The sequence below is a fragment of the Vanessa tameamea genome, chromosome 10, assembly GCF_037043105.1.
Source record: "Vanessa tameamea isolate UH-Manoa-2023 chromosome 10, ilVanTame1 primary haplotype, whole genome shotgun sequence".
NCBI classification, from domain to species: Eukaryota; Metazoa; Arthropoda; class Insecta; order Lepidoptera; family Nymphalidae; genus Vanessa; species Vanessa tameamea.
This window is the reverse complement of record NC_087318.1, coordinates 11,684,011-11,698,890: the sequence shown is the minus strand read 5'-3', so window position 1 is coordinate 11,698,890 and position 14,880 is coordinate 11,684,011. Positions and strand designations below refer to the sequence as shown.

At 30.8% G+C, this 14,880-nt stretch overlaps 1 protein-coding gene across 3 annotated transcripts in view; it reads right to left on the bottom strand.

Annotated features, from left to right (window-relative positions):
• The window catches only part of Bru3 (bruno 3), a 651,773-nt gene that overhangs the window by 634,332 nt on the left and 2,561 nt on the right, over positions 1-14,880 (bottom strand). For 2 of the 3 annotated variants that reach the window (XM_026627538.2, XM_026627695.2), the window contains exon 2: positions 9,126-9,206. In XM_026627538.2, the coding sequence (XP_026483323.1) occupies positions 9,126-9,206 (81 nt within the window). The remainder of the gene's footprint in view (positions 1-9,125; positions 9,207-14,880) is intronic. The other variant, XM_026627772.2, reaches the window with a different exon arrangement.

Below are 14,880 nucleotides of genomic sequence, written 5' to 3'. Positions count from 1 at the left end.
TTAATATAGATCAATATAGTCCTTTATAGCGTGTAATTTAAATGAATATTTTTGATGATATTACAGATTTGAAACGCAGGGTTTTTATTATCTAATGATTGAAAAACTGTGCACGTTATATACATATAAAGAGATACTGTAGTATATTTAGTATCAGCATTGCACCCGTGCGAAGCCGGGGCGGGTCGCTAGTTTTTTATAATACAACACTGTTCCACCTCACTACTTATATTGACTATAATTCTACTTCCAAATTTCCGATTACAACTTATATGTATTTTTTTCGAAAATCATTATTCAAGCTCTCCACCAATGAAATCTCGTCATTTCAATGTCATATGCTTTTCATTTGTCCCATTTTTTTTTTTTAATTACAATAATTTTTTCTTGTGTTATTTCCATTAATGTAAATATTACGCATTCGATTCGCTAGCACTGAAACTGGTAACATTTCTCATCCACCCCCCCCTCACTGATGTCATTTCGAATCTTTTATTCCGTACATTTCCATAAGAAAACGCATTAGAATGATGAGATGGAAATAATATTTATTCAAGATCTTAGAATATTTGGTAGTTTTGGAGTAAAATCGTTCTGAGACGGTATGTTTGAAGAGTATGTTTGTTCTATAACATACGAACGCCGAGGACCTGTTTACTCACAGTTATCTTGGGAAATTAATGTCGGAAATAAAAAGTAATGTCTTTAAGTTTTTTTTTTATGTTTTTGGCTTTTACCCAATTGCTATTTTAATCTGCATTTAAAAAAATACAAATACATACAGAACAGCTTAGCCGCATACGGCTGAATACTTTAAGCGTGAGCTTCGCTACGCAATAATTAAAAAAAAATAGTAGCTTATAATACTTATCTACTTATTATTATATATACATTTTACTTGGTCGTATAGCTTTGGGCAAACTGGTCTGGGTAGGTGCCATCACTAAGTTTGTATTCTGGTTTGAAAGGCGAATAAGCAAGTGTAATTATAGGCACAAGGGAAATAACATCTTAGTTCCCAAGGTTGGGGACGAATTGATGTGATGTAAAGGGTGGTAGTGACCACTTGCCATCAGGTGTTCTATTAGCCCATCCCCCCAACTATACCGGAAATAGACCTACTGCAGTGCTAGGACCTTCCTCATACCTGTTACCACATAAATGTTTTACAAAAATTTCCTTCCTAATAAATACACAAATTAAGTACATAAATATAAAATCATGCTTGTCTGGGTTTGAACCCGCAATCTTCAGCACTCTAACTCTCTCTAACTTCTTATCACTGGGCTAATGCAGCTTTACTTTAAATACACAATGTTGGTGTGAAAATTATTCTTATTAAAAATACTAATTAATTCTCACTCGGGTTTGAACTCATGACCTTGTAAGTTTAGTTAAAGTACACGTATTCTATCCTCGCGAGTATCTTAATTCAGAAGTCATTAGGAGAAGAATATATATAAACTTTTTAATGAATAATAATAAAGTCATACTTTTAATTAAAATGAGAATTATGTTAAAATACTAAAAGTTTTAAAATTGTTTAAAATTTTGAATGTGACAAAATATTACTGAGGGTCATATAGATTGTATTATATACATATTATTAAAATAGGGATTCATTTCTACTCGTAACCGATTTCAGTCGCCGCAGTCACTTTCACCAGAGACTTGCTCACTACACAGGAGTTATTGTGCGAGAATATTTGCGCAAACATGGCTCTCTCTATTTTTCAATTTTAATAATTCAATGGGATGACAAGTCTGACAGAGTTCAGAAATATCGGTAATTAAAGAATTACTAACAAACATCGCCAATGCATCACGCTATGTTCTGTTCATAAATATATGATGAGAGCGTGGTACCCAGACGAGCTCACTCGAAGCCCTACCATGACGCAACGATTTAAATATTTATATAGTGTCAGTTAAATAAATCTTAGTAACGTGTAAATTCTGACTCAAAGGGACGCAATGGTGACCTTGAAATTAGAGATTTTCGAAAAACAGCCAGGATATTGTTAAATTAAACTTCTTACCATCTTTTCTTATCTATCGTTTGATGTTTTAGTTAATTCTGATAATACGAAATATCAAGACATTCAAGCTACGTGAAATAAAATATATTGGACGGGAACATCATTGCCTAAGAGTTAATGCATCATAGTAAATAAATTATAAAATAACGATTGAGTTAAGATGAATATATTTGATATTTGAATTTCAATATTATCATTTATGAAACAAGACGCATTTATTTATAATTTTAAATCTATCATTAATAAAAAAGTGCAAATTAGTGCCCACATCTGGCGGAATCCCATCTGACACGAGTTTCCTTGCGAGATTTTCCTTCATCGAACACGAGATAAGTTCTAAAACAAATTAAACGTATTTATTTAAAATCAGTTTTACCCGGTTTTCAAATAACAATATTCTTTTTAGATCTACGTAGTTAATTAATATAATACTTGGCAGCCCACTTAGGATAACTCGATTAATCTAATTTTATTAAGATTAACGTATTTTACCCCGTAGGTGTCTACGGCGTAGTAATATGCCGTAGCACATAATACTATAATAATAACCAAAACATTCTAAATAAGCAGTATCAATGTCGTTTCATTGTATATTTTTTCGAACCGTAACCCTGTTGAGGACGAATAAATAAATAAATATTCTACAGAAGATTCAAGTATTAGATGTTTTTAAAAATACTATATAAGTTACACTACGATCACTAATATTTATGTACCACGCTTTTTAACTTGGTATTTAAAACCAAATTATCATACATTATTTTCGTAAATTATATTACGAATAAGAGAGATCAACATCTCTTTACATCGTCACAACTAGCATGTTCTCTACCCACATTCAAAAATTATTTAGTATTGCCAGTAAACAATGATGAAGTCATTTTAATCGATTTTGGTCACGGTGACCGTATCGTGCAAAAGAGTTTGCGCAAACATAAGTAAATATAACTTTCTATTTCCTGACACTAATAATTCACTGGGATGACAAATCTGAAACGAACGGAGAGAGCTCAGGTGCAGGACCAACGGATTTACGTGCTCTCCGAGGCACACGATTGTACACACTTTCAACTCAGAATCTCAGTATCTGTGGCCTTATATCTATCCCCATACCGATGCAACAGTCAGTAAACAATACAATATCACAAACAACATTATTTTACAGCCAAATAGTAGTACTTAATACGTCTTGTTACGGTTTGCTAGTTAAGTGAGTCAGTAAAATTACAATCATAACCTTTTTATTTCTCATAGTTGGTAGTGAATTAGCAGTATAAAGAATTAACATGGCTTTTTATTGCTAGTATTTATTTACTCACCATGAGGTGCCTTCGGCTTAATTTTCTCAAGACCATTTCGCAATAAAAAGGGCACAAAAATGTGTTACCGTTCTGTATCTCGTCTGTGTGAGTGTGCTTATGTACGTGTTTATAAAATACCACGTTTTATTATCAAAGTTCAGTTCTCATTACTTATTACATAATATTCTCGTTCCTCATATGCGTAGGTTTGTATCTTACTATAAAAAAATCAACAGTTAAGTCGAATCTAAATTGTTAGCAATACGTGACTTAAAAGGTCACGCGTTTATTCTTCACTAGTGTATAGTTATATTATCACCACGGTAGAATATTATAGAATATTCGTCGTCTCTCTCTTCTTCTTCTTCTTCTTCGTCTTTCTCGTCTATAAAATCAAACTCCTGATCAATTAACTTATTTTATATCTTTATTTGCACATTAATACCACACAATATTAAATCGTCCTGTCGTCAAAATCGGAATAATTATGAATAGAGTCAACCGCGTGGCCGACGATTTACCGCAATGATTGACCGGAATTACCTCGATATTTAAATATTATGGGTGAAAGCATTTAGCGCTCATTGGACTATATCCAGTCCGAACTGAAAGAGAAATATCGAGCAAAAATAAATTCCATTTAATAAGCTAGGCTCTTACATGTGTTTAATGTTTGAGCTTTACAAAATATGAATGGCCCGAAAATTCTAGAACGATTTCCGATTTCCAAAGACTTATATTGGGGACATCTTTTTATTTAACTTTCAGCATTTTTTTAAATTAAGGAGACTCCTTTTATATTCAATTTAAATTCGAAAGGAATCCTTCATTTTAATCTTACGAAGGTATCTATATATATTTGTAAAATGAAAGTCCCACATTATCATTATGAATATGAATAAACTATTGTTCTTAACCTTATATGAAGACAATAAACAACCGCTTTAGTTACGTGACTATCTTTTAAAGCGAATATCGAGATACTGGACAACTGGATTGATCCAACAAAAAAAAAAAGTGTTATATTTTCAAGGAATACACTAGTAGGCTGAAATTTGAAATGTCGTATGTTTACATTCCCGTACTTTAGAGAGCACGTACAACCGTTAGTCCTTAGTCTTAACTCCAGCACTATTAGAGTTAGAAAGTGAAGAAATAATAATATCTCTTCGACTAGTCTCCGTTGAGAATTGCTATCGTGGCCAAAAGGAAAAAAATTGCATGGAATACAAATATATAAATGTATTTGTAATTTAACTTCATAATACGATATCTCTGACTTCGAGATATTATTTAATAATTCATTGAATAAAATATTATAATTAAAAATAATCCAGGAGTAAATTAAATGGAGATAATAATGTTATACTTAATTAAAATCTGAATGCGTGTGCGCGGATAATTAATTTGTCTAAAATTAATTACCTCTTTTTAATAAGGTACATTGTGTGTGTAATTTATGAGATAAAACTGTAAAATTTTAAATGGACAAGCAAATTTTAAATATCATGCACATCGAATAACCGTCTTACATTTTTTAGTATTAATTATAAAATAATGAAAAATAACTCATTCGACAGCAACAATGTTATAGATGTACGAGTATGTATTCAAATCAAATCAAAATACTTTTTACGATACACCAATAGACGCATACACAGGTCTCATACAAGAAAGATGCACAAGAGTCGGCCTTATCGCTAAAATAGAGATCTATTCCAGGCAAACTTAAGCTGGAGGAAAAAAACAATGGTAAAAAATAGATATATCTTTGTATATATTCGTCAAAGGTTAACATTTGTTAAAAAAATAATTGGATAAAATTAAACCACGATACCTATGTAATTAAACTGATACTATGTAATTTGCATTATCAGCACAAAATAATTTAAGCGCGTTGATTAAGGGTAGTAAATAGACATCGAATCGTTACTTATTTATACTAATAAGAAGTACAGGCGATCCCTCATAACGTAAAACATTGAAAATGCATACTCTCTCCGATACATGCATTAAAATTATTTTATGAATAATAAATGTATGTTTTAATTAATCTGATAAAACTCCGAATTTAAACAAGTCCAGAACTACCACAGACATTTTTTTTTAATAAATATTTCATTCCATTAAACGGTCGAGCCATTTGGGAATATCTTTATTTGATAAAGCGTCGAATACGTTAATAAGCACGAGATTCACTGAACCGATTTCAATGAAAATTTAACGCTTGGACAGCGTATTATTTCAGGAAGCGATGTCGGTAGTAATTTAATGATAGAAATAAACTTAAAAACAACTGGCTTTTATTCGATAATTCACACGTCGATTATTCGACGATGAATATTTAAGTAAAAAATTCATTACTTTTTTTACATTTTGAAAATATATCATTGTTGATATCTGAACTTCAGAGCCGAGAGAGATAGATTTTATGGACCTTTAGCACAGATTACGGGTTCATATCTGGGATTGATTCAAATATTCTGTTCCAGAAAGGACGTAGTGACTTTCGTCAAAAAGTTATTCTTGATTTAACATATATTATTTATAAAATTTGATTGATGCGAAGTCTTATAGTAGTAGTAGTGATTTCTTGTAGACAACCTTATATATATTGAGATTGACGTTACAAAAAACAAAAACAGCTCGGATATCTGAACTGATTATATAATTATAAGAATCTAATTCCAAATATAAAAATGACACTTTTACAGGACAGGAAAGATTGTGTGGCCGTCTTTAAACTTACTATTTTTCCTGCTATTGAGATATTTTATATTACTTAGGACTTCGAGATCTGTAGCGTTAACAGCTAAACGTTAGATCCTCGACCTTTTAAGAATACACTTAATCCAGACAACAAAATAAAGAATGAGTCATTGAGCTGCTTTACTTTTGTTTTTATAATTACGATATCCAAAGTTATCCGAGCTGTTAAATATGTAATCGTTAAAAATCTCATCAAAACATTAATTCGCTAGACTCTGCCCGTCTAGACAGACAAAAACCCTTCTCTAAGTCGTAATGTTTGGCCATTTGCACGGGTAATACCATTTATACCTATTATTTATTCTCAAAGTAAGAATCACTTTGCTAAAAGTAGTACGCAGGATATACGTTGACTAAGCTAACGGATAACTGTAGGACTAGTACGTTTGAAAGTCGCCTCGTACTCGTTCGTACTCATGTTACAATAATTTGATTGAAATGAAAATAATCAATTTTGTTTCTCATTTTTGACTAACAAAAGACGAATTTCTTTAAAAACTTGATTCTTAAAAAACAAGCTAATTACAAATTTTCTAAAACGTATAACAATTGATTCATATAAAATTTACTTATACACTATGTTTATTCTATCAAGTTATTCCTTAAATCAATAATAATTATGATTAATAGAATAATATTGACAGTCAAATGATTCTTCGAGTATAAACATAAGTAATACTTAGATGTATTATGAATATAGAAATTTAAAAAGGTCATATTAAAATGCAGATTACGGGTCAAAAACCAAATATTACGGGTTCAAATCCTGACAAGCCCTACTAAATGTGTATGGGCTTAATTGGTGTTTATAATTAGTCGTGCTCGGTAGCATAGAATGTCATCCTAAGAACACCTGATTATGTCAGGAGAAAAAGAAGACTGCCACGTGGAGTATAACAGTGTGTAGTGGATGGAGTAAGGTGGACTAAGCTCCAAACCTTCTCTTTAAGATGAGAACCTTAAATAGGCTGTTACTTTCCTTCGTTTTCATATAAAATATTCTTTGCAGCGACATACTAAAGCTATAACGCGAGAATATAAATGTTATTCTAACTGCTGTAAGCTAGAATGCTTGAACTTGGATTGAGAATTAATTTAGGTGACAGCTTCGCAAATGATAAGACAATTATCTCCTTGTACCCAATCAAGAATATAGTAAAGAGCGTGACGAAATACTTTGTCGTCTTCCAAACACGATCTTACAACCCACGCAACATCTAACCTTAATTTCCTCATTCATCATTTTCTGTCTTTTATATTTATTAAACCAACATGAAATCAATTCAGTAAAAATTATATGTAAAAATGAATTCGAAATTCACATACCGAAAAAATCGACGAGTGAATTAAACCCGTCGAACCGAAAAACCATTCGACCTGAGCTATAAAAAGTAACATAAAATCGGGTACCAAAAACGTCGCCTCTCGCATCGTTAAGGAAATGAGTTACGAATACGTATACATACTTAGAATAAAATTATATTAGAAATGACATGCGTCACATTGCTGATATATAAATAGTATTGTCTGTACATTTATACCTAACAGATGTCTTAATACACGGCTAACTTCACAATCTAGCTAATAATTGCTTTGTTTATTTTTAATCTATATTTTGAAAGCTGTTATAGCACAGGTTACTCATAAAAATAACTGATTGATTCTATGAAGTACGTCTTGGTTGGTACTCATTCAAACATGAAAATTAAAAAGCAGCATTTTCGACAATATTTTCTCTTCTGAAAAACCGTTGTTCACTGTGTTTCTAGAAACAACTATTCGATGTGAATTTCGATGAAGAAGCATGACAGAACGACTGTCCAAAAACTGGCTTGCGAAATTTCGATCATTTGAAAATATATCATTTAATATCGCTTGTAAGTTGGAAAAAAACAAAATTACTTTCCAAATAATCTAATAGCAGACTGTTAATTTTTCGCTGCTGGGCCTAAAGCATATTGGAGGAGATTTGCAGCTTACCCACGCTTACTCAATGCCGATTGGCCAATACATATTATTTTACATAATTTGCACCAATAAAAATTTCTACCTATCCAAATATAATCCACGGCCAAATCATTTCTTTTCATGTACATATCTGAGCCATTTCTGATGATATATTTACTCTTAGGATTATATGTATCCATAAAATTTCACGCTCCTCTTCAATTCAATGCATGTTTTTAATTATATATCTAAATCCAAGAGATTATTTCTAAATCCCGCTTTTGACACGATATCAATGTTACCCTCTTGGGCACAGTTTTGGCGTTTTTAAATGCAACGAAAACTACTTAACGAAGAAATACGAAAACATATCTTCGTTAAGTCAACATTTTTTTTATAAAACTAGTTTCAAAGATTTATTTACGCGTGTAAATGTCGTGGAAACAATAATAGTTACAAATTAAATACGTCAAAAAATTATTAGAAGCAGCATAACAACAAGTCATGAGGCAGCATAATATATTATTTTTATACTGGATTCATTTACATACATACGTGTACATTGATACTATAAGAAATAATTTTCATTAATACGCTACTAACTATGGATCCAAGATGTTACGTCTCTTGTAAGTACCACTAAGCGCATACTCATACTAAGTACTAATTCAGCAATTCAAAGTATTAATTTTGACTGTTGCATAATTGATAAGAAGTGGATTCTATAAAGATATAATTGCAGACAACCACAGAGATGACACTTTAGAAAAAAATACAACATTGCCAGATGGGTCGAAATATTTATGTTATATTGTAGTTGACACAGTTTCTTGAGTTAACAACGTATTCTTTGCACCTTTCGACAAACACTAATGTTATCCTTAGAACAGTAAAGATAAAACACAAGAGTTTGATTCTTTAGTCGCACCTTATATGACAATATTTTTTTATCACTCATCTGCTATTAACAAACGGTCTTAACTACACACACTATGGATATCATATAAAACATCTTATGTACAAAAAATTAATACTTAAAACGAATAATTTATAAATCATTATACAATACCTGACATGGGTGATTTATATAAACTCAAAAGCGGCTCTGACATAAGGGTGCCGCCCGGTTCTGGAAAACAGAGAGGAGTCGCTTTAAATCCAGATTTATTAAGTCTTTGTTCTCTAATAATATAAAGAATACCTTACCGTGAGAACCAGCTTATATAATAATTATCAATATTTACATTTTTTCCGTGGACCTGAAGTCTAATTTTAATACTGGAAAATCTTCAAACTACTTATTGAGTCAACAGAGGATCCAAAAACTGGCAACTATCCCAGCCAACAAGTCAACATGCATATACAAAAGGAATATACTGCCAATAACTAAGCACCTTACCTTGATTTAAAGACGTTTAATTTAACATATAATTATTGTTTGTATCTCTAAAAAAATATTTTATTTCATATGCTTAGTACTGTACTATAAGATTTTATACATTTTATCAACTATAAATGCACTTTTTATCAAATATTTTACTCTTCACTGTCATAACATAATTTGTTTGAATTTAAAGTTAAATCACAAATAAAATAAAAGCAATTCCTGTAAAAAGATTTTTTTATAAATTACAATTTTAACCAATAGGAAATATCATATTCCAATTACAAAAATATATTATATATGTAACATGGACTTAATTTTTTATTCTCTCTTTTATATTCCTATCCTAAAAAACAACTTTCCCGCAGTTTATTATATAAACAATTTTATGAACGTTACCTTCATTTCTACAACAATAATTTATTTATTGACACCATCATTGTAAATATAACAGATTGAAAAAACTTATAATGAAACTCGAAATAAACTCCTTATTATTCTTACGGGCGTATTTATTTTACAGTTTTTTTTAACAATTTTGAAAATGGAACTTTAATTTAAAAAAAATTGACAATTGTAAAAACATTAATATCAATTTGAAGTTTTGTTCAATAATTGTGAACAATGAAATATGCGTAAGTTAGATTCAACATGTTGGCTCGCCTTAACGTACAAGATAACTGCACTAATAGCCCGGAAAAAGTGGTAGTTCTGCCAAGAAATTCACAAAAGAGTTATATTCTAGTTTTAGTGCAATTTCACGTCTTTCTTAACTCAATTGTGAGACTGCATAACCGCTTTGTCGCCTATTTTTTTTTTTTAGTACGTTGTCATTTTAGTTTCATATTTGAATTTTGTCGTAACTGACATATATTAGTTTATGTTTGTGAAGAAAATGAATACGTAAGTTTTATAACTAGGAATAAAGGTATTTTTTTATGTAGTAGGTATGTTTTATTGATTATTTATTTATATTCAAATAAAAACAAACTATTAACTGTTTTTTTTTTGTATAAGTAGGTAGGCGGCCTGGCAATTGGAGCGCCTGATAGTACGTGATCACCACCGCCCATTAACATTAACGCTGTAAGAAATATGAACAATTCCCTTCATCACGATAATTTGCTACTAAACATGGAATATATTATGTGTCTTCTGCCTGCAGTTACACTGGCTCACCCATCCTTTAGTCCACACACAACAAAACACAACAATAATAAATACTGTTGTAGAATATCTAATGAGTAGGTACTAGGTACCAGGTAGGTACCTAGATTTGCGTACAAAGTTCACCAATTAAATCATAATATATCGTGAACGGCCTTCAAACCATATTCACATAAAAAATAATGGAACAAGCATTTGTAAAATCGCTTCATAAGTAGGTCAAAAACCTAACAAAGAATTTTTAATGAAGTCTTGACTCGACTTTTGACTGCCTCATTGGTCGAGTAACTAGCTTAAATGGCTGCAACTCTTGAGGTCCAGGGTAAGGATCCCAGAAGAGAAAAAAGGATGGCATATTTGTCACAGACTAATATGTCCTATGTCGTGTTTGAGATTCGATTCATTGATTATATTCGGTCCTAATTTACTTCGTCATATTAAAACTATAACTCAAAAATATATACATATAGCTATCAATATTAGATTCAACGTCACAACGCTATCTGATATGTCGTGATCATTTTATTTGGTGATAACAGGTAACTTTATTGATAAATAATCAGTTAAAATATATATTTCCAAAAGTATTGTATATAAGATATAGATATAATTTATGTAGAAAAATAAAATGTTTCCCAAGACTAGTAGTTCGTTTTTAATAAAATCAACTAAAAGAGGCATACAAAAAATTTGGCATAGATTTCGTAAAAGACTGTCGTCACTGCAACGCGGACATCTGTATCTTTGGAGTGTCGTCCATCACAATCAAATAAATTAACAGTTTTATTTTTCTGAAAATTATATGAGTGAGTATTTTTACCACATAATGATATATGAGTCTAGAGATAATATGCTCGATTTATTTTTTCGTCAACGAACTAGAAAATTTAGTTTAATTTGAAATATTTGAAATAAATTTTCTTGACATTTCTTGGGAGGGTTCAGGTTAGAAACTGTTTGTTATTTATTTATTTATAAAATAGATACAACACTTTTAAAGATACATTTTAAAGATTCATGAAAATACAATAAAATATAAGTTGTGTACTGTAATATTATGCTTTTTGTATTTATGTTGAATTTACAGGCACTTTAAACTTTGGCGATGCTCCGCGTAGTCAATTAACTCATCGACACGCTGGACAAAATAATAAATAGATTTTTCTGAACACAGATACAATTCAAATATTATATTTAAAATGAATAAAACATAAAAACAACAGTTGTCTAATAAAAAATCCTAATGTTTCCGAAAAGTCGAGGATGAGTAATATATTTGTCTGTCTGTTGTTATTTGTGCAATTTAAGTTTTATGCTGCTGTAAAAAAAACTGTGCCGCTTAAGTTCTGGTCGAATTAAAATATAAGAAATACTAAAAATGAGCAAATATATTTTTTTCTTTTACTAAAGATCAAAGATGGAACTGAAAGCTTATCCTAGTCGTGTTTTATAGATATATAAACTAGGTTCAGTAAAATTTAATGAACAGATGACACGAGCTTTAAACATAAGATATATTATTTTGTTAATTTCTTCAAAGAAAATATTAATAGTAATGAGGTCACCTTGGTGTTTGAAGTATTGCATTGCAGACAAAATATTCGGTCGAGATTTAAATATAAAAATCTAAGATGACGTAAAGTTCACAGACAAAATACTCTGAAAGAATTATTTTTATTTTGACAGTATCAATAGTATTAATGCAAAAGGTCGTAAAACTAAATTGAAAATGAAAACTGCAAATAGCTCGCATAATATACTGCATAAAGCATGTTTTTTATTGAATTTCACATAAAAATTACAAGGCCTTTCTCACCTGATAAAACGAAGCGACAAATACATAACAATATTTTAATTTTAAATAATTAAACTTCTGGTTCTGAAGAGACTTAAAGCGGATAGAGGCGCTAAAAGCATCGCGTAGGAACGCGTATACCCGACCGTACGCAATACTTCACGCGGCGGCCACGCTAATAAGCAAAAGCGTAGTCTCGCACAATCACGCGCATTTCCGAGCGTCCGCGCGCGCAGCTACGAATATACTCAGCGCTGCGCTTCGCTAGATTGACTGGCCTTAAAATATTACGTTAGGAGAATTCTGATAAGATTCAAGTAATAAATAAAATATATATGTATTATTTCAATCTATAACGAGCAGAAAATAAATTGTGTAGTTCATACCTTATTCAAATATAATCAAATTTTCATGTTTATATTTATTAATATGTAAAATTGTCTTCGAATCAAATAAATTCCTCTTAATTTTCTTTTATGAATCACTATAATATTTATTATCGTAAAAATAATAAATTTTATTTCTTAATATAGTTATTTATGTTCAAAATTGTAGTTGCTAAAATAGTTAAATGAATAATAAATTAAAATTACTAAGACATTCTGAAGAAACTGTCATAATTAACCCAATAGGAGATATTAATAGATAGTTAAAAAAACCCACCCTGGAAATAACGTAGAGCGTTTAGATTGATTAAAGTATGATGTATGACAGATAGATAAATCTCCGTACATACGGATAAATTGCTTAACGCGATCATTATTATAATAAAATAAATGTTACGTTAAAAAAGTAACAATAACTGAAACGATATTTATAATATATAAACAACATCAATAATAGAGTTTCGAATTAGTGATCGTTGATTTCCATGTAGTATGTATAAAATTAATTGTATATTGTAATTAGTGCTTGTAGTTAAATTAATGAAAAAGGGGTAACTATGCTAATCGGGAAATCTACATTCGAAAGCAGCGTTAGCGACATGTTATATAACCTTGTAAAATGATGAATTTAAAAGTTGTTAGGACTTTAATTAAGTATATTTTGATTTCGAGTTTTGATATAAATTATTTATATTCTTCAAAGACCACAAATTATAATTTAATATGAATCGTCTTGTATTTCTACGAAAACTGTGAAGTCAACTAATAAAGATGAAGTAGAATAAAGTAACGGCCTGTTATAGTCCCACTGTTGGGCATAGGTCTCCTCTCCCCTTTCAGGAAAAGGTTTGGAGCTTACTCCACCAGGCTGCTCCACTGCCTTAGGTGTCCTAATGATGCTTTTCTTCTCCGCCGAACACGAAATGAGTTATAAATACAATTTAAGCACATCAATTCAGAGGTGCTTGCCCGGGTTTGAACTCAAAATCATCGGTTAGGATTCACGCCTTGTAACCACTGGTTATCACGGGAATTGTACATTATAAGTATGATATTTTTTTCATAATTTTTTTTATAATGTGTACATTATTGTTGAATTTAATTTTATTTTTTTCTTAATTAATTGTGAGGCTACATACATCTCCGTGTTGAAACTGTCTTTAAACTTATGTGAAAATAACAAACAATTTTATATTTTTTACATTTAAAATAAACTAAGAATTTTCACTTCTCTTTTACACGTTCCCAAAACAACCGTAGCCGGATCGTTATCAAAAACAAAGTACCGTAATATAAAATGGATTTCAAATATTTACTAACCTGAGAAAATTTAAAGGATCATACACAAATATCAAAAATCGTGAAAATAGCATACAGAATAATAGAACGTGCAACGAGCTACCATCACAGCTACTTGGTGGTAGGGACTTTCGCAAGTCTAGGTACAACCACCCACTCGTCATACAACGCCAAGCAACAACATTTAGTAATGTTGTGTTCTGGTTTGAAGGCTGGGTGAGCCAGTGTATCTGCGTACTTAGTGTCCAAGGCTGACATGACAAATCTCTATGGGCAGTGTTGACTTACCATCGGGTTGCCCATTTGCTACAAAAAAACAAAGCTTCCTAATGGGCTACCATCACTCACAAAATAAACTCTAAACTAGCACAAAATTTAGTGTCAAAATTATTTAAGGAAATTTAAGCAAGAGTGACCTGCAATCATTTACAATAATAAAGTGATAAATATTTGATAATACGGTATAATGTTTTATCGATATTAAATTTCCACACACCGCTATATATTTTTTCAGTTTTTCCTATAAACATAATTACGTTTATAAGGTATTGAACACACCTGAGAACTGAACGTTGCGGAAGCGGCCGCGACGTGATATCCTTTCTTAAGCTACAATAACACCAGCGTATCTATACCGAGACAATCACGACAAAGATGTATTGCTATATAGCAAGTATAGCTTTAGTTTTACTAAAAAGAATGGCTGGAAGTTAAAATATTTTTCTCGATATTCATTTAAGTACTTTATGTTTGAATGTCAAATATAAATCACTATTTTATAAACAATAACATG